Source organism: Saccoglossus kowalevskii, chromosome 19, assembly GCF_978046115.1.
Source record: "Saccoglossus kowalevskii chromosome 19, keSacKowa6.1, whole genome shotgun sequence".
In the NCBI taxonomy this organism is placed as follows: domain Eukaryota; kingdom Metazoa; phylum Hemichordata; class Enteropneusta; family Harrimaniidae; genus Saccoglossus; species Saccoglossus kowalevskii.
The window spans coordinates 30162515-30183583 of record NC_140659.1 but is presented as its reverse complement, the minus strand read 5'-3'; the positions used below and the strand labels follow the sequence as shown (position 1 = coordinate 30183583).

Here is a 21069-nt window from a genome sequence, read left to right as displayed (position 1 = left end):
TGATCAAACGATAGGAAGTCCAGAAATGTGCAAATAACATCTACGGTACTATCAGACTATCAGATGAAACGTTATGCATTAAATTGAATGTAATAACAGGACATAGGTCATAGCATCGTAGTAACATCAACAAATCCCATGGGATTCGACATATACCAAACTAGTTTTTAAGTATTTTTATGCTACACATTTGATGAAGGTTAATTTTGATGAAGTAAAGATATCTCAACACTATACATGTATTCCTCTCTGAAGACATTTCAACAAAGAACAATAATCAAAGTTAAACTCCCATGTGAATACAGCATATATATATTATTGTTGTTTTATAAGAAATTGATATTGCTAACAGTCAGTGAAGGAGCAATGGCATTAGAGGTTAAGATCATCAGCCAGAAGATGTTCAGCACCAATTTAAAGCAAATTTCATGAAAATCTGTTCTGAAGTTTTTGAAACAGGCTGAAATAAGATAATTAATATGCAAAATAGCTGCTTATTATGCACAGATATGGCCCCAGACAGACAGACAGACACAATCTTTTGAAAACCCTGTGAGAAAGATTTGTAGCCTTGACCTAATTTGTATATACCAGGAATAAAAAGATTTCCATGAATTGCATGAGCTGTTTTCATGAGTTCCACACTGCTCCTATTCATTCCACAAAATGTATGTGAATAATCCAATAAGGATTCATTTACATGTATCTATATACGGTGACACGTTACATGCATGGGTTAACTCAGACAGGTGATGCAAGCAGCAACTGAAGTTATTATAAAAGGTTCCAAAAATTATCTGTCCCAAAATTAACATGATTGATAATAATTGTATAGCGTCGATAATATATATGTAACAGTAACAGGACTCAAACTTCAGAGCAGTCAACTAACGCTACCAATTATTAAAGAAATTACGATTTCTATCCATTAGATGAAGCAGTTTACCAAAATAAAGTGCAGTGTTCTCTCGACATGTGGGTGGCAGGCACACCAACCAACATTGTGTGACACCCACCAACATTGTGTGACACCCACCAACATTGTGTGACACCCACATTTTTCTTGGTTTCTTTTCATATGCCAACAAGAACAACCTGTAATGATTATTCAGCCCAACAAAGCCACATTATCAATTTGTGGATGATATACATGGTAAACACAAAATTATTGCCATGTTTTATACATCCAAAATTTAACATTGCTTAGTTAGTGTCCCACTGGTACCTGATCACACACAAAAAAACACAATTTGTTTTGTTCTAAGGTGAATTACCATACAAATTCAAACACACAACATATTAAATAAAACATTCATGCTCAATTACATATGCTGGTTGCATGTGGAGTATATACTATGCGTGTAACATACAAAAAAAAACATTTGTTGCATAACGAATGTGGCACTTAATTCCCAATACCACGAATACAGTAACCACGCAACTTTCAAACTACCAGGGTCGACATGTTCTACAGTACAAACTACACGTAGTGCACAGTGTTTTGTGCAGAGTGGAAAAATAAAATGCAATGAACCATCAGTTCAGCCATCATAGAAGTAGAGGCATGTCTGCCATCTTGTGTGTTGTGTATTTTCACTGAATGAAATTATAGAAATGCAGTTTTCAATGTCTTTTTGACATGTGTCATCTCTATTCAAACTTTTTTGTACATTTTTACACGTCACTGGAACACATCAACATTTATGGAATACTGGTTTACCAATATATCGAAACGAAATATATACCAGTAATGTTAGGAATATAACTCTTACATGTACTACCCTCGTTCGGCCGAGAATCCGAAATAGAAACTATTTGCTCATACAAACTGCTATTTTTCCAGGAAAATATATATATATTTTTTATTCAGCATTTTCTGTGTGTTGGTTCAGTTATGGGACCATGTTCAGATCATTCCAATTTATTAATCTTAAAATCTGTTAACTTAAGATTTTGTACATTTGAATATGGGTTCTGACATAGGCGGAAAGGGGGTGGGATGGCTGAGCTCATTCCCATTATATATGAAGTTTCCAACAACATTACCAGTATGCCCAAAACAGTTATGTTTCTCATCGTGCAGAACTGGGTCAAACTTTGAACTTTGATGAGATTTAATTTGATTTGATGATTCCAAATTTGATATTGAAAATGACTGTGGCCAGAAGGTCACATGACTATTTCAGATATAAAAAAAAAATGCTGTGGTACTTAGTTTCACTATTTTGAGCATAAGCGTTTTAAGCTGACAATTCCAGTGAGTATTGTTATTTTACATACATTTACGAATTACATCGTAATTACAGTAATTTATTTGCACTACTATCAAGATACACATTCAAACTCTGACTTGAATGTTTTGTGGTCACAAACTTTTTGAAGCATATTGAAATGAAGTTACTCATTCCAGTGAATAATCCAGCAAACAATCAAATCTTCATTCAATTACAATCTGAAAAGCCACTTGATATTCCGTATTTGCTCTACTATTAAAGACGCATCTCAAGTACAGGGGGACTCACTTGTGAGTATGCATCGTCTGGTTGATGAGAAACGGTCGTTTACACTCGTAGACTAAATAATGGTGTTTTTTAATTTGCTTCTAAATACTGTTGTAACCATAGGGTGTCTAATTTCAATATGTTAAGATGAAATACCTTGACAATAAATCTTGAACCGAATCAAATAATATTGCGAGTGAATACAGAAATACCCGACTGACAATTACCATGTTCACATCTGTTTTTTGTCCCCCTTTCCGTTGACATCACTCACATTAGGGCAAGAGAAAATCATAAGTGAACATATTACACTAATGACAGCACTGGCATAAATATTATATACCGTACTCGACCGGCTTAGCACCCATGCTCGGCTATGCACCCACTCCCACTTTTGGAACAATTATATTTTCGGGTTCACGTTCGCTAAGCGAACAACCCCTTCAAAAATGCCTGTAATTTGTCTAATCATAAAACGGATATTGGTAATCTTTTTATATGGTACAACGTGGATATCAACCAACGTGAATATGTTGTGAATGCGTAGACTATGGTAGCCATGTGTAAATTACACTTCGACAAAGACCTGTTAATAAAAATGAAATGCAATCCAATACATTCGACAATAATGAAGATTTTGACTTCAACTCCTATGTAATTAATATTGTAATAAAATGTTCATATTTTTGTGACCATTTCTGTTTATTCATTGTGAAAGTCAATGACGACGCAACTAATTTTGTAATGTCACAGGGTGAACTAAAATTGTCATTTGCACTCTTTTCCCGATGGGGGTGCTCAGGTAAGCACCCAATCCTAAAAAATAATGATTTTCTGAGTTGAGAACACTGGGCGTTCACACGGTTGAGTATGGTAATACCATACTTCCTTGATCATAAGCCCAGGGGCCTGAACATTTAAAATCAGGAAAATTAGGGGGTGGGCTTATACTTGAGGACCACCTCAGAAAAGATAACCATCTTCCAACCCATGAAAAATTATCCAAATTATATTTTTCGTTCACAGCACTGATCTTGGAGAAATAATACGTCTCTTTGTGGAAAAAAATGCAAAACGAGTTGTCATTAATTTCCATGACACATTTTACAATGAAGAAACTAACATGTTCATAAAATTACACACATTTTATTACAATACGGTTTACATACCGTCTGAATTTACAGTGCAAAAATCGAGAGGGTCTGTGAGGAAACAGTCAAAGACAAGATCTTTATCATTATCTTCGTTGTGGAATGTTTTTAATCGTACCCAAACTCTTGATACTCTTATGATTTGACCTGAACAACTTCCTTTGACCTAACAAGTCACGTCTTTTGTTAACCAATCAAAATGCTGTGTCGTACAGACAAAGTTTTCTGATTATTGATGAAGTAATTTTTTCAACGCAATGCGGAGGTGAATTACCGCGATGTTAAAATACGATCTGTTAACACTGATTTTGACAAAAAAAAACACAGTAATTTTCCCCTTTAAAAGCTGTTAATTCGCAATTTACAAAAGGTAAACTGAGGGTAGAAGAAGTATTTAAACTTTTCACGGCCGCCAACAAGTCATGTCGAAGAATAGTTTGCTTGTTCACACCCCATTCTTGATAGTCTCAATGGACGTTTATTCGGTAAAGTAAAACAATGTTCAATGACCAGGTTTCACGACTTGACGATCACATTTTTGCCGTTTCGAAAACTACTACTCAAAAGAGATAAATGTCATCGACGCTTGGTAAAACACCCTGGACCTTAAGTATGGTAGTAATGTTGGCACAGACAGATGAGCACATGTTACACAGGTGTAAAGGGAATTAAATCTGGCAACAACAGCTACCGTTCACAAATTGTGTTTAAGTGTATTGGAGCTGTACTGTCAACTGTATTCAAGTTCAAATCTTATTTCAAAGTAGGCAATGTGTGTCAAATTTGAGATCAGTTTAGGTTTTGGTTCCACCATAGAGCTAAAAAGAGATTAGCTTTATGTTTTAGCAGGAATGGGTAACTATAATTGCTTGAATGAAAAAGAACACAAACGGCAGAAATATATGGTCAACCAAAGCATTGCCTATCCAACAAATCAGCACCATCGAGTGCATTATACATTTTTTTATTACAAAGGTGTAACTTTTGTCAATGTAACTTTTTCTAGTGAGAACACGGTATGTGTACGACCTATACAGGATGTATAGACAACTAGCTAAGTTGTAAAAAATAACACATTTCAGCATTACAAGTCTAGAGTCAAAATATTCATAAATTCAGTGAAAAAAAACAACCACAGCAAAGCACAATACGAAAAAAACAGTTACCAAAACTCATAATATCACAAAGGTGTTGAATAGGAAACTGTCAGAATTATAGCTAACAATTTCAAAAAGTGAAAAAAATTTACATAGCTATTCGCAGGTTGCCCCACAGAGAAAATATATGAACAGTTTTGAGGTTTGGAAACAAATGACGATCACTGCACAGGTGTGATCAGTCATGATCAGCATTGTACACAACAACTTTTATTGCATCAAATAATTGTTTTCTATAAAAGCACAAACATCAACTTTCTGACAGTGTCAATCACATAATTCCAACAGATAAAAAACATAAGTGTGATCAGCAAAAATCTAATCGTCACTGTCAATGGTTAGTCTACATTAGAATACATTGTAATGAATATTAATATAATAAAAATAACTTGACAGTACAACAACACTAAAACATTCTTCAAGAAATGTAAGGTTGATTTAGTAGACTGTCTTTTTGAAAACGTGAACATGTGAAGTGAATGGAATATGGCAAGACTCTAGATGGAATATACAGCACCTGTAAAACTGTGCTTGATGTGAAAACCAGTGGAAACATTACAGTGACCGCACGTGTGTCAATCAAAATAAAATTGCCATTAGGAAATTACACGTAGCAAATATCGGTGAACTACAGCGGGATTATGAACAAAATGGCAGTTGACATGTAAATGTGAGATGACCAGATCACTAACAACTTTCAAATCCTGAAAAATCAAATCGCGCTAACAGACCGGGAGATCACAATCTTCATCCTTGTAAGTAACCATCGTCATTTTGTGAACTTTGGGCCCTTTGGGTGAAAATCAGATTCGGCCATGTGATGTAGAAATTTCAGATGCGTCGTTGTTTTTTCCAAGAATAATCAGGTCATGAAAGTCGGCTCCGCGGCTGAGTTTATTGAATACTGATTATCTTACCTCTGAGACCTCTCCTTCTTCACTGCCAGAAAGATCGGCCATTAAATCCTGTTGCAGAGTTGCCAAAACCTGTGCTTTTTCGAGAACCGATGCCGCAGTCGAAGTTACCCTGTCCTCAATATGCTCACTCATTTTAAGAATATCATCAGTTTCTTCACCTAAAGAGTGTCCAACATTCTGCATTTTCCTACCTTCTTTCTCCTATACAACAGAGTCCAGTTATTTTCCAGAAAGGCGGTTATTTTACTCGGGTATTTTCAATATTTTGGACTCAATGTACTAGCCATCCCACCCGCCATGTTAGAAGTTGATTTTTGTGATACCCGGATGTTGTAAATTGCGCAGCTCGTCGCGCATTTCCAGATATCTAGCCGCTTATTCGTCAAGCCAGCAAATAATACAAATATCCGATTCGTTGCACATGAGCAATCTTCGCCAAATAAATTTATGTAAACAACAGGTATAACGTACAATAAAGACCTATAATGTCCAAAAAGACTAAAATTAAAAAGCGCAACAAAAATTACACTAGCCCCCTGTGAGATTCGAACTCACGACCCCTGGTTTACAAGACCAGTGCTCTGCCACTGAGCTAAGGAGGCTTGACATCAAAAATGCTATATACACTCACCTAAAAGACTAGTTGCTAATTTTGCGGATCTGATCAATTCGTCAACATAGGTGTTTGTACAATGGCAAATTAAAAGACAAAAGATCGGACCGCACGTATTTTGAGTGGTGTGCACGTTGACTAATCAAAATTAATATTTTTCAGCCCTTAATGGTTGTGAACAGATAACATACAACGAAAATCGGTTCTATTTGTTAAAGCGCGGTAGTCGGTTTACAAGACCAGTGCTCTGCCACTGAGCTAAGGAGGCTTGACGTCAAAAATGCTATATACACTCACCTAAAACACTAGTTGCTAATTTTGCGGATCTGATCAATTCGTCAACATAGGTGTTTGTACAATGGCAAATTAAAAGACAAAAGATCGGACCGCACGTATTTTGAGTGGTGTGCACGTTGACTAATCAAAATTAATATTTTTCAGCCCTTAATGGTTGTGAACAGATAACATACAACGAAAATCGGTTCTATTTGTTAAAGCGCGGTAGTCGTCGCGCTGCGCATGTGCGAGATATATGGGTACCATACTATAAACAAAGATGGAGACTTTGACTGTTGCACAGGTCAACGAGTACGAACTGAGACGTTTCCATGCTTTAATTAAGTAATTTTCATATGCTGGAAGGTATCGAAAGAGTTACCGGTGGTAATCAGTGCAAATCGCGCCCAGGTCAAACCTCATACTTGTGATTTCCATTTGAAGAGCGAATTCGATTGTGGGAAAATCAATGTTTATCAACACAAATGTCGCACATGCGCAGCGCGACGACTATCGCACTTTAATCTATATATCACCAAAAATTAATAGTTTTGCGACGTTCATCAGCATTTTCAGTGTTTTAACTTTTATTTAACCCGGTTCGTTGTAAAAACAAAATCTAAATCAGGCTGAATTTAAGTTATGTACCGGTAATCTTCAAATTTAACGCGCCTTCACCTACAACAACTAGAATTTCATTGGATATACTAGTATGTAAAGCATAGTCCCCATAAAATGAGGCACTGTACCTGAAATGTATTTTTGTGAAGTTTCCACATTTAAAAAAAATATTTAGCATATCACAGTCCATGTGGAGTCTCATATCGGCTCCAGCGAAACTATATACATGTACATCAAAAGATGAGCAGCCCCCTGTGAGATTCGAACTCACGACCCCTGGTTTACAAGACCAGTGCTCTGCCACTGAGCTAAGGAGGCTTGACGTGTACACTGCGTGAATTAATTAATTCACATTTACTCTAATGTCTAAAACAGTGTTTACGTCACTGATATTGATCGTAACTCATTGCACCGTTTATCAACTAAGTTGTTTATTGTTTTCACTACAATAGTAAATCCCGTCATGCATTGTCATTCGCGAAGTTCGCTCGTACAATCATATACATTAAAACAGATATATAACGACGTAAATCCCTGCTATAGTTACAGAGATTATGAAATTGAGATTATAACCCACGTTAGATGAAAGGAAATACCGCAGTTGCACATCCATCTTTTCTAAGGTCTATGGTAGAGTACTCGTGCTGTAAATTCAAGAGGAGTGACATATACAGGAAATAACTCAATCTAATTGGGAAATGTTTCACCTCGAATAGTGATGTTGTCATATAGTCAATGGCGACAACTATACGTGTATAGTCGATCGTCGAGCAGAGATTCCCGCGTGCGATTATTACGAGTCATGGACCTACAAACCACGGTTGAATGACGACACCCTGATATTCTGAAAACACAATCACAACTGAATGAATCTCTATACGAAACTGCTCGGCGATGTTCGGCTATTGGCAAGGGAAACCCGACGTCAATATCTTCACAGTCAATTCCGAGTCCAAATACACTTTCGTTTCACCGCCTTCGGCCAGCCATGTGCAACTTGAAGGTGACTTCCAAGTCGGTGTGCAATCCGTTTGACGTGGTCATGTCTACCTATCCAAGTGACGCCAAATCCATGGACGCACACTCACAAAGTGAGCCCATTGGTGAATAGCGAAACCCCTTCACTTTGTTTCATAATTTATATTAATATTTAATCGAATTTAAGTCAGGTTTGCGAAGCTTAGGTTTAGTATCGGGGGAAGGTACCTTACCCCGATACTAAACCTAAGCTTCGCAAACATTTCTATGTTCAGTCACGGGATATTCAACTCTAGTTTAATTAAACTTAATTAAAGTGCAATTCTCCATTGTATTGCATTGTAATTGAGTTTAATTAAACTCCAATTAAAACGCAACCCTATATAGGAACGCGTTTTAATCGAGTTCATATCGCAACTATATTAAAAGTTAATTCAACTATATTAAAAGTTAATCCAATGTGTGGCGTCACAACGATAGTAAGACATGTATGTGTGCGTATGTGTGCTAGGCCTTGCTTGTTATATTGATTTATTATTCAGGAGCCTGCAAATCTTCCCTAATTACGGCACTAAAATTAAATGCATTATGTACAAAACAATAAAATATGAAATGAATGCAATACTATAATCTTTATAAATTGTCTGAGCTTTAAAACACAAAAAATGGTAAACTACTAACAATATCTACATTATCAGAGTAGAAAATGTGGGGACTAGTCGAAATGCTCGGAGTTCGCACTCTACCAAGTATATTTATGCGCGAGCTGCTGTGTGACGCCGGTCGAAGAGCCGGTGAAAACAGCAAAATTCTGAAGGAAACAGCACAAACGCAACTTTGAATTAATCCGAAGCAATTTTTCCAAAATCCAACAGTTCCGAATCTACTGATTATTATGCAAGTGAACCGCATGTTGTCTAAGTATTGCGTTTATGCATGGACAGGAAAAGATAAATCACGTGACGGCACTTGTCATCCACTGTAGGTGAAAAAGTCTGAAAATGTGAACAAGTGTGTATGTTTAACGCCGTTTTGTAGTTCATTAACATTAGACTGATTTTCAGTCTCTGTCCCGAGCGTGTATGCATGTATACGTTCGGGACAGATATTTGCCGTTTATGTTTGTAAATAATAATACTCTTTATTGTGTTCGTATCCCTATTAGGATTTTGACTAAAATGCAATACAGATGTAAATAAAGACAAGCAGACAATTACAGTGAAAATAAAACTACACACAGGAAAAAAACAATAAAATAAAAAAACAACTGCAAATAAAAGTAGAAAAAAATAATGGTAAAGTTTGAAATTGGATTGTTTGTATATACTGCCATCAACGGTAGTTTTCATTATATGCAGAAAAGATAGACACACGCTCGGCGGTCACGAGACCTAAAACTGGGTAGAGGGTAGACTTGCCTGCAGTCTGTTGCGATTACGATGGCAAATTCTTGACAAATAAATACAAATTGCGTAAAGGAGAGGTGAACACGAAAGTCGTGTAACCGCGATATCCCAATTTACAAGCCCAATCTGGCCGGTAATGTGAGGGCGCTTACACTGATTGCAGATCTGGTGCGATTTCGCGGTTACAGGACTTTCGCGTTTACCCCTCGTTTACGAAATTTATATTTATTTTTCAAGAATTTGTTATCGGAATCGCATCAGATGGCAAGCAAGTCTAGGCAGAGGGGTGTCATTGAGCCTTCAAAAGTTCGAACATTGTTATGAAAACGTTCATACCTGAATTTATATCAATGAGCATTTTTTTCAACCCATACTTATACCAAATAAAGACGAACATATATTTAACTACAGTGGCTTTAATTTTATTTGTCAAATGTGAAATGATTAAAGCAATTTAACGATGTTTACGCTGGATTTTGATTCTTCCATATAGAAACATATTTATTCAACAAACAATTCCCGGACAATATACTTCGAGTATGCGAATGCTTCTCGAATTTAATATATAACGTTCTCGACAATTTTAAAAGTACAAATGTGTCTCGAAATAAATTGAAAGATCCCGCAAAAAATGTTATGTTCCCTGAACTATATCCCCGCAATGAAATGTTTGTTGACCGACAACATTGCGCAAAAAAGTCGCACATATATTCGTGTATATTTGGCGTCGGGCAACTGGGTATGCCTATGCCACACAGACGTATCACGAAGTTTGTTTTTGATTTTGTTTTTTAATTTGTTGGAGCCATTTTTCGCGTAGCATAACGTCATTATTGCCTAGCCGACAAGACACGTTATGGCACACGTTGTACTATGCGACACTATACATTGTGTATGTCCACGGTTACTAATCTTTATATAACGTCCTGTCCAACCCTTTTTCAGCCGCTTTCTCTGCAATCACAGCATATATTCTAGCATCCCTGGACGTTCCGTCCATCATTCTTTGAATATTCGATTCTCTCCATACAGATATCAGTAATCTCGTTTCTTTGTCTGACCAGTTCGACATTTAACCTGTAACCTCTGACGCCGTCTTGTGTGATGACAAGCATACTACTAGTAAATAAGTCGGTGACAGAGGGCGTTTGAGCGTTGTATTGTGTTCACATGGCACATTGCGTTGTGCAAGAGCCGGTGTGACACCGACGTTTAGGATCTGGTCCACCCCTTTTACGACGGTGACAACAACGCCGACACCACAACGACGTATTCTGTTCACACACACATTTTAACAACGTTCTCAAATAAAAGGCGTCGTGACAACGGCTTATTTCGTCTAGTGAAAACACCACTAATAACAGCTGTGTGCCAAGTAAACAACTACATTAAATTTCCCATGACACACTGGTGCAATCCCTGGGATTGCGGGGCCGCGTTTTAAGTTACACCTCTGAAACGAACTTGTATCAACTTCATGTTAAACTGAGCGTAGCTTTCATTACATTACCGGCATTCCATGGTTTGTCCCCACGCTTACTTTTGAAAGTGAGCGTACGCTCAACTCGTATCTTCGTGAAAACTGAGACACTCAGTTACCGCGCTCAACTACCACATGGAGACTCATTTTATACATACCTCAAAATGCAGCATGGCAAGCGGCGATTTAAACTTTCGAATGTTCGTGAAAGCGTGATGTGATGGTAGGGGTAGGACATGAAAATAAAGGAAACGAATTGAACGACACGCGTCCCGTAACCCGTAATTAGTTTCCAGGTGAAAATAGGTTATTTCGATCAACAATTATTTAAATAAAATATCTTACCTCTGACTGAGAATATGCGACAATTCAAACACTGGTGGCAGTGCCGACAACAGTGTTTACGAAGACCATGCGTAAATTAGTCCATGGACCTGGCGACGAATATTAGTAAATTGCGCCATCGGCGGCCTCGTTAGAAATCGATAGAGGGCGCAAAGCGTTATAATGTGTCCATGAACCAGCCAACTTCTGCTAATCTGTACCGATCAATGAACATTCAGTTTCCGTTAGTTCATTTTTTGGGGTGACAAATAACGAAGTTTGACAAAAACTACAGTAGCCCCCTGTGAGATTCGAACTCACGACCCCTGGTTTACAAGACCAGTGCTCTGCCACTGAGCTAAGGAGGCTTGACAACAACTCTGACGTGTGGTGATTAATTCATATGTAGCATTACGCCACATTATTGAACAAAATCCAAACAGCTTGCATTTATTTTAAATGGCGTCTAATTTCAATGAAATTACCACATTGAAGCACGGCAGATTATGTGAGAAGGAGGGTACAATCACTGTGACTGACATGTGGTAGTTATTTCTGACGTCAGCAAGCCTGAAATTGTAACCAATTTTTGATCTTGTTTTATATATATCGAGTTTGAAGTTTGAGGAATTTGGAGTTGGCATTAGGTGCATGTAAAGGACTGATTCCAATGCGCCAGATTGGATCTAATCCCGGATCTAATGTTCGATATCAGTAATCTGTTTCAGTGGACGTGTGAGGAGTTGTCGAAACACCAATAATTTGGGAGGTATGACTTACATAAACACGATAAACATCATAAAAAAAGGCAGCACTGCACGCTTGCTTCTGCAAATAGATTGAATGCTAAGTTTGCAAGCTGCTGAATTTCACATGCAAACAAAGACAGAAATATTATGGGTAGAAAATTGAACCATAGTGGGTGCTTTTTTTTGGGGGGGTCTCAGATGTTTTTTACACTACCTGTGTTAAGATCAACTACGACTCTCTCGTTTCCATACATCTGTAGTTCATTTAAAAAAAACAATACGGGTATATTGTTTTCATTTCATTTTATAGTTTTTGGCTCAAAGCCATTATTCTGAAATGGAATGGCAGCCATTCTGTCAATATTTATTTTTTATTTTTATTTCTTTGTATTTATGTTCCTTACCATACAAAAACCCTTAAGGTTTTTAGTAGTGTAATAAAGTTATTATTAAAGCGGGAGGGTCATCACATGCGCACATGCTGCAAGCGACGATAACACACGCTAAAAACACAAAGGCTCATGGGTTAACGCTTGTTTGCAAACAATGACACGCTATGGCTGTCGCATGCGCAGGTGACGACTCTCCCGCTTTTATATGCTTTGGCTGGTCTACATCTCAAATTCTGGTGACATTGTGTGAACAAATTGTATATCTGTGCAGTTGGAATATTTTTTTCATCCTGAATTATTTCAAAAATCAGGGTTTTCTATAATTAATTGCATCTAGTTGTCATGCATTTACAACTGTAAATGCCATAGTTTTTGTCAACATTTTGTAAACACACAAGACCAAAGGCCTTATGTTAGTACATTTCATTAGGTCAAAAAAGTAGATTAATTTATTATTTTTGTGTTGACTTTTTATTTCTGACAAAATAATGTGAAAATGAAAGAAAAACAAATATTGTTACGGCAATAAACACCAGGGCTTATACTAAAGCTGAGAAATGGAATCATCAATGAGTCTTGGCAGCCATTACTACATTGGCTTCAAACATTCACCAGTAATCACACCTACAGACATTTCACTTTGTAGTGATGATATTTTCATCTTTTTATTTCTCTTGATTTTACTTCACAATAACCTGGTGGATATCAACTGCATTTGGACAGGTGAATGTAAATTTTGTTGACAGAGCCTTTTGTGTCTCTTTGGGGGGAATTAACAAGAATGACTTCAAGTATGCATCAATGATAGAAACGGTGGTAAAAACTTTCCAATATTTCAGTCAACAAGGAAAGCCCATTCCCACATTTGGGGGGAAATCCCTTTATCCTTTGGATTTGCCAGCATCTTGGAACACCTCTATTGAAAGAAGGCTTATTAAACACTTGTAAAACAAAAGATGGTGAGATAAAACAAAGGCCACAACTTTGAGAAGCACCAGTACATTGATGGAGATACATCCCATATTACTACCTGCTAATGATACTTCTCTACAACAAATAAAGCACCTTTTGAATATTTTTTTTTTGAAATTCATAATATTCAGAAATAAAATTAATTTGTCACAATCTATGAATGTAAGTAAGCATATGGTTTTCATCAGAAAATTACAGCTGTGAAAGATACTGACGATATGCCTTTCCTACAAAACACACCCTCTGGTGGCAAAACATGTCTATGACGTAACACAAAACCCAAAACAAACATTGATATTGTTTTGTTCTGTAATCGTTCATTAATAAACATGTTTTTACTATATTCTAGATGCTGAACGACTACACAACAAACCGTGTCAAATTGTCGTTTTGATGTCACAGACGCTCTCCATCACAAGGAGTGATTTATATACAGGAATGGTGCATATATCATAAGTATACTAAGTATCACTGTAAAATATCCATGCTGCAACATTAAGTGTGCAACTAGTAAGATACAAGTTGATCACTTAACACGTTTGTGGTGTCCTCAACATGCTTGTATGGGAAAGCTTTTCATATACTTGGAATGAATTTAATGAACACTTCAAACTAAACTCTGTGGCTTAAATATAGTTACAAACATAACATGATAAATGCAGTGCCAAAACATACATTTTTATTGTATGTTATAAGCACCATGCTAGTTTTAGAGACCCACACTAAAAACAATTCATTAGAATAATCCAATTTTTTTGTGGCAGTCAAAAAGCAATGTCCATGCACACAAATAAGTGACAGGCTCACCCAGTGTCCCTGTACTACACAGATGCAGAATTTAAAAAAACAACAAAATCCTACAATTTGACAGTGAGGAAAGCTTTGCCCCCTCACACTAAATATTGTATCTACATCTCAAATAAGTAAATTCACCAGTACCAAACAGTGACATGTAAAGCGCCACCTCCCAAAATATATCTTTTTTTTTTTAAAGCTATAATAAACTGGTTGAAATACATTACACTTGGCAAAAGTTCACTACAAAACAAAAATAAAATATTAGTTATGGGATGACCTCCATCTTGTTACAATTTAAAGCAGAAGTTTCATAAAGTGACCTGTCAATAACTGGTTGACTGACCCAAGCCTGTGGTGCAGTGAGAACGAAGCGTATTCTCAATTGATTTTGATTTTCATGTAACCCGTTTTGAATGCTCAATACTTTCCATTACACCCAGGGGGCATTTTAGTTTTCCATGTTTTTCAAGGCAGAATAGATTTAATCAGCTATAAGCTACTTAAAGATGCAATATGGAATATCCTAAACTAAAAATGTTGCATTTGCAGGACACACACATATACTCTAGTCCATATTCCATCTAGAGTCCTCTGAATGTCATAATTTCTTCCTTAGTTTTGGACTAGATGGACACAATTTCCAATAAGTTACAAAATTGTTTTTAGAATACAAAGAAAATTATACAGGTTTCTTTCGCAAATGGTGCTCTAAAAGTTGAAATGAAGCAGAACGTGAAATTAGTTCTAAATAACAGTCAAAGTCCATAATGCAAGCTTTGAGAAGTTTAACAGTGAATGTTATAATTGCCAGGCATCATAGAGGGTGCTATTGAAAAATAATTACGTGCCAGTTGGGTGCAAACAATCTGGTAAATCATTGTAATTATAGAATTTATCAAATGCAGACTGGTGAATAGCGCCCTCTAGAGCTATGGTACAGTGGAAAAATAACCTTACAATAATAGTAATAAAAAAAAACAAATAAAAAACATTCCTTTTTCGACTCATGAAAGAAAATAACATAACTTTAATGAAGCTTAAATAGCCTATTATATGTTATACATTATAACAACGTATTGAGGCACTTACTGTGGCTGCGAATTTGTTTCATTTACCAATCCACCTATTTGTGTAGCAAGCGATGTTGCCTTCAATTCTGATAAATGATCTATTTCCTGAATGCAACATTGCTTGTGACACTGTTGTACTGTCAGCCAATATGCTATTTTGGGAATAGTTTTCCATTCTGCCATTCATTCAGCTAATAAGTCTATTTCTTAGGGAAAATTGATTGGTTTTGCTTTTGCTTGTGCGACTTAGCCCCGAAAAATGCCCAAAACTCTCAATGATTGAAGAGTTTGACTGAAAACGACCAATTCTAAAAACATTACCTGGCGATACTGGCATACAAAACAAATTAGCAACCACAGATTTTACATTTGGAATATGTCAGTTTTTTGTCTTATTTATGTTAAATAATGTTCAGTAAATTCTTTATCGTATTGATCATGTGATGAAAAACTTAAGGCAATGCTTACGGCACTTCTAAAATCTAGTAATCTGAATCAAGCATGTACGTTACATTCTTTGCCCAACATCTTTTAGAAAGCACATAGTCAGCCACGATTATCTCACTTTACTTGGATTATTAAGTTTAAGTAACTTCAAGCTTTTTATGAAATTTTGTATTTTTGTATCATTTTTATGATTTTCAAAAGACATGTGATACACGATCAGCAATCATAACTAGAAACTACCCATCAACCTACTGTAGATCAAATTGCATTTGACCTCACTCATTTCACTTTAGCATCTTCATGATTTTCTGGATACCTAACAGTTGTTTCAAACTTTACATTATCAAATAGTCACAAATAATATTTACCATGGCAGATAATCTTTGAGCGCATATCTTGAAGGAAACAAATCTCATGCAAGTGCAATGATTATTAGTCCCTAATGTGTAAGAATATGCATTTGATGCAGCAGCTTGAAATCAGAATATATGCAACATCAGCCAACTGTATGTCAACAAAGATGTCCTCTTTTGAGTTCATTTACAGTGTATCAGCTAAACACAGTGTTGAACACAACAAAATAATGAGATCAGTTAATGTCACAGACATGCTTGATTCAGACAACACAGATTCTGTTTTGAAAATCATGAAATAAATGTAAAATAAATGTATACTGTAAGAGTAGAATTATTCACTGGTTTTAATTTATGCTTGTTTTTCACTGATAGATAAAGAAGAATAAATTAAAATGCAACAAATATGCGAAGTTATTCTTTCCCTCACAAAGAAATGAATTTAAAACCTTGTAAATATCTATGCAGTACAAAATGTGCACAAATTAAATCCAGTCAATTTTCTCTTTTTACAATACCATAATATACCTTAGTATGAGGAAGAAGACCAATCTCAGTTCATACACATTGCAATAGTCATGCTGTACTTTTTCAGTAGTGACTTTTACTTTGAAGTGAGGACGAGAGACAAAATTAGTGCTTAAAAATCCATACCCTGACAATGTTTACGAGTAGAAAATATTTTTAACAAATATTGAACAGAATTTTATATCATAGTACCGCATGTACACTTGTACTCCATTTCAGTAGGTGATCCAATCAATGCTGCTTGCAATTCACAGTTGAAATAAATCAGAAAATCTGTAATAAACGCTGATGCTAAGTGACCACTGTATGAAACTCCATCTTTTTATCTCCTCCATGGATAAATGTGATCATCTGAGAACAACTATTGCACCTTGGGTACAGTTATACATCACTACCCACCATGCACTGCACAGCCTAAGTTACTGAGGGGGCATCATTCTAAATATCCATCTCAAACTGAGGTTCGTCAAGATCTGGAAGAGAAAAGGAAGAACAGTCAAGAAAGGTTTAGCTGAGGTACAGTTAATGTACTTGTGTTCGGTAAGAATCCAAAGGGATAGCAGACAATGTATAATGAATTTATAGTTTTCCAAAACAGGGAATGGGCTAATTATGCTTTCTGGACCACTAACACTATAAGACACCTCCCTCTGCTTTAGAAAAAACTAAAATCCCTCTTGACTTTTTCATTGAGCTCTCTGTCTCTGGTCTAAAATTAGATACAACAGGCAAATCAATCAAGATCTGGAAACTGACATGTAACTTGTGCAAGTCGCAATATTTACTCAACCCACATGAAACTACAACATTTACCGGTACTTACCCCCTTTCTCTTTGTCATGGTTTGGACTAGACTTGTTTTTCTCATTCTTATCTTTCTCATTCTCTAATGGGCTTGTAACTCCAGGAATCAGTGGTAAATTCTTAGGGGGAGTCCTTGCCAATGGAGAGTTACGCATTTGCATTAACTTATTCCGTTCATAAATAATACGAGTTCCTACAGAAATATAGATGACATAGTGTTAAGTTACAGTCTAAATAATATTATGGTTAAAGCAGTCTTGTACTGTGTTGTCTTCGATATGGGTTCCATGTGGCATACAGTGTTTGTTTACACAGAATTTGAGTGCAAGTTATACCATAACACTGTAATGACTTAAGCTTATTTGCATATAGTTAAACCCGTGTATAGCGACCAAGTTAGTGACATCATTAAAATGGTCTTTACGGAGGTGTCTATATATGGAGATTGAATTATTTTTTTTTATGGATCACCAACTGATACATTTGATATATTTATCCAGAAATAAATAGATCATACTGTTGCAACAACAAAAAAATACATTTATTACATGTATCATGCAGTAGCAGTGACATAACGCCATGTAACATTTATCCATAGATATCCCTGCTGACCTTTGACCTCAGCAGCTCATAAATATCAAAACATGCAGGCTTGTTTAATGAATACATAAATTACTTGGACTGTGGCCAGTTAGTGGCTAAAATATGGTAATATTTACCATAGTCAGGTCGAATTTTGGAACGATGAAACAAAACTAGTATACATAAATCAAAGATTTAGACCAAATACAATAAATAGTCAGTTTCTGAGCACATTAATTTTTTACCATAGACACACACACCATTGTTATAAGAACCCCCTCTACTTATTTTAATTAAATGTATTAAATACTCTGTGAAACAATTATTCTCTTTCACAGTATTTTAAATCCAGGTCACGACAGGGCTGCATATCACAAGGGGAGAGAACAAAGACACACAATCACACACTAGCGTCTGGGATCCAATAGGGGTAGGTTTAATCTGAATAACAAAATAAAATGCACTGCTGAATAAAAAAAACAGTCTAAAATTGCTGCTGCTTTCAAATCTTTAATCTGATCAGGTCATGTTGATACGATTTGAACAACTACAGGTTATAATTCGCTCAGTTGAATATCTGAATTTTGGCCCTCAACGCCATCTTTCATTGCCAAGCGCACACGATCATTGTACCACTTCTAAAAACCCTTGTTTCCTCTGTTCTTTGAATATCTTGTGCACTGACAAGTCCAATGGCTATTACCAGTCAGTACAGTAAGCTGGTACAAACAACAGAGATATGGTGATCACTCAACTTTTTCAGCAGCTCGTCATTGCAATACACATTGTACATGTCAAATACGGCCTCCACCTGGTGTGTGACTGGAAGTTGAAACATCATGGAATTATGGTTTGACCAGTGATTTCTTGTGTTGAAAATATCCAATGAATTGCAAAATGCAAGCTGAATGACAATGATCTATTTACCCCTGTTACAGTACTTGAAGTAGTAAGAAAAATCAATAGCAACAGAAAGAGCAAATAGAGCAGTAATTTGTCATCAGTGTAATTTGTCATCAAGATACTTGGTGTAATCCATGGTCTACTGGCCAGCTGGAATTATAGCAACTCCAGTCTGATCCTAGTTGATGACAAAATTACGAGAAATATCAAGTTCCTAAATGTTGTCATTGATACTATTCATAAAAGCAGCTGTAACACAGGGAAATCATCAATCAAATTCTTGATAGATTTTGTTGTTCTTCTCTTCACACATCTCATGCTAACTGCGAAGAATAAAACATCTCTAGATGTGCCTTGGCTTAACTGCTCATCATCATTCAACACTATTGGTTCGTTTGATATGGCCTGTCACTCACAATTGTTTACAAAGTAGATAACACAGAACAGGACATGCAAATTACAGGGATTTTTTTAAACAAGAAAACAGGGGTGAAGTGCCTACATGCCATGGTCATGTGCCCCCTTACGCTGGGGAGCAAATCCTCTGGCAACCATAAAATTCTGATTGACCAGGGATCACCTGTGACCTGTCTGATAGTAATGTTGGCCCCAAGGAAGCCATAGAATGCTCCATTTTAACTTAGAATTATCAGAATTTGCAGTGTTTCCACCAAAATTAAACATTGCTAAAACCTTAAAAAATGTGAATGCATGATTTGTTATCATCGCTGAATTGGACCACTCTACAATATTATAAAAATATCAGGTCTTTATCAATGCAGTGTTATTACCAGATGTGATGTTTTATGTGATGAGACACTATATGCAAACAAAAGATTATCACAAATAATATTAAGAATAATATATATCACAACTTCAACAATACAGTGTTCACATTTCGATACAATACTACACAAAACGACACTTGCATTGATATTATTTGGGATTTAAAATTAACAGATATATTATTTTTAGGGGAAAAGTCAACATAGAGGGTTCAATGTTGCAACTGGTCCAGAGTTGTTATGCACCACAAAACAAATTGATATAAACACGAATGCAGCAGGTCATTCACAAGGTCAGACATTCCAGGGATGAATAACACAAACAGACAATGTCAGGTGACCTTGAAGATACATGATGCAATATGTTTCGAAATGTCAATGTTTTGGTATTTTGGACAAGTTTATATGTTCATAAAATGAGATGTGGAATATTAATAAATGGCAATAAGTGCATATTACAACCGCGACGTAATAGGTGATTGGTGCGTTTTGTTTGTAGCCTGGATTTGCGGGGAAGGGGTAGGATCAAAACAAAATCACGTGCTCTGCTGACATCACGCATACAATCATTGACTGACCACGTCGAAAGAGTTACAAAAATACAACATTTGCGCCTTCCAATAGTCCACAAAAAGTCACTATAAACAATATTATGTAAAGCAGCAGTTCAGTGTCAATTAATTAAAGAAACCTGCACAAGGCTGACCTAGATACACAGTAAATGGCGTCGTCACGTTTTTAAATTTTGTTTACGTCATGGAGGAGAACCAAAACACCTTGCAGTTTACCACGTTAACGATCGATGTAATAACAAATAATGCCTATTTTTATACTAGCGAAGAATCCAGAATACAGCAGTACAAGATGAAACACTTAATATTGATAAAATGCAATAGTAACCAACCTCCTGGCGTAGTTGAAAATATGGTACCTCCAGGAGTTGTGCAGTAGTCAGAAGGCATTTGAGATGGATCATTTAGTATCACTCTTCTCGTCGGGATTTCCCGACTCTTGGAAAATGGGGGTACAGCTTGCTCTGACATGCTGGTAAAACAAAATGCCACGTCAAATCTTGGGTAAATAACGGCAGGAAACAGTCATTAAATCGAATAAGTTTTAGAGAAGAGCTACACAAACACACGATCTCAGATGTTCAACCATTCCACCACCGAAGTCACGAGATTGATTCGGTAAATGCCGAGTAAAGCCGAGAACTTCCATATGTGGATATGTGTGCCGCACGAGGCCTAACCTTTAACCCA

At 36.3% G+C, this 21069-nt stretch overlaps 2 protein-coding genes and 3 non-coding genes across 5 annotated transcripts in view; all 5 read right to left on the bottom strand.

Annotated features, from left to right (window-relative positions):
• The window catches only part of LOC100368207 (ankyrin repeat domain-containing protein 17-like), a 48872-nt gene extending 42818 nt beyond the window's left edge, over positions 1-6054 (bottom strand). The window contains exon 1 of the mRNA XM_085493490.1: positions 5727-6054. Within this exon, the coding sequence (XP_085349616.1) occupies positions 5727-5909 (183 nt within the window). The 5' untranslated portion in view covers positions 5910-6054. The remainder of the gene's footprint in view (positions 1-5726) is intronic.
• Positions 6055-6256: 202 nt separating this feature from the next.
• On the bottom strand, positions 6257-6328 carry TRNAT-UGU (transfer RNA threonine (anticodon UGU)). Its single transcript has one exon. It is a non-coding gene; the product is annotated as a tRNA-Thr (tRNA).
• Positions 6329-7482: 1154 nt separating this feature from the next.
• On the bottom strand, positions 7483-7554 carry TRNAT-UGU (transfer RNA threonine (anticodon UGU)). Its single transcript has one exon. It is a non-coding gene; the product is annotated as a tRNA-Thr (tRNA).
• Positions 7555-11720: 4166 nt separating this feature from the next.
• On the bottom strand, positions 11721-11792 carry TRNAT-UGU (transfer RNA threonine (anticodon UGU)). The gene has a single exon. It is a non-coding gene; the product is annotated as a tRNA-Thr (tRNA).
• A 1406-nt stretch (positions 11793-13198) lies between these two features.
• LOC100378868 (eukaryotic translation initiation factor 4E-binding protein 2-like) lies at positions 13199-21016 on the bottom strand. The gene is made up of 3 exons (XM_002735518.4): positions 20712-21016; positions 17557-17730; positions 13199-17206 (listed from the first exon to the last, which is right to left on the bottom strand). The coding sequence occupies exons 1-3, from the start codon at positions 20848-20850 to the stop codon at positions 17172-17174; spliced, it is 348 nt and encodes a 115-aa protein (XP_002735564.1). The 5' UTR covers positions 20851-21016; the 3' UTR covers positions 13199-17171.
• Between the last annotated feature and the right edge of the window lie 53 nt (positions 21017-21069).

Coding starts and splice junctions, on each gene's coding strand:
- LOC100378868 (XM_002735518.4), bottom strand. CDS start 20,850: ATGTCAGAGCAAGCTGTACCCCCATTTTCCAAGAGTCGGGAAATCCCG. Junction 17,731..20,711: donor ATTTTCAACTACGCCAGGAG/GTTGGTTACTAT, acceptor ATATTTCTGTAG/GAACTCGTATTATTTATGAA. Junction 17,207..17,556: donor CCATGACAAAGAGAAAGGGG/GTAAGTACCGGT, acceptor TTTCTCTTCCAG/ATCTTGACGAACCTCAGTTT.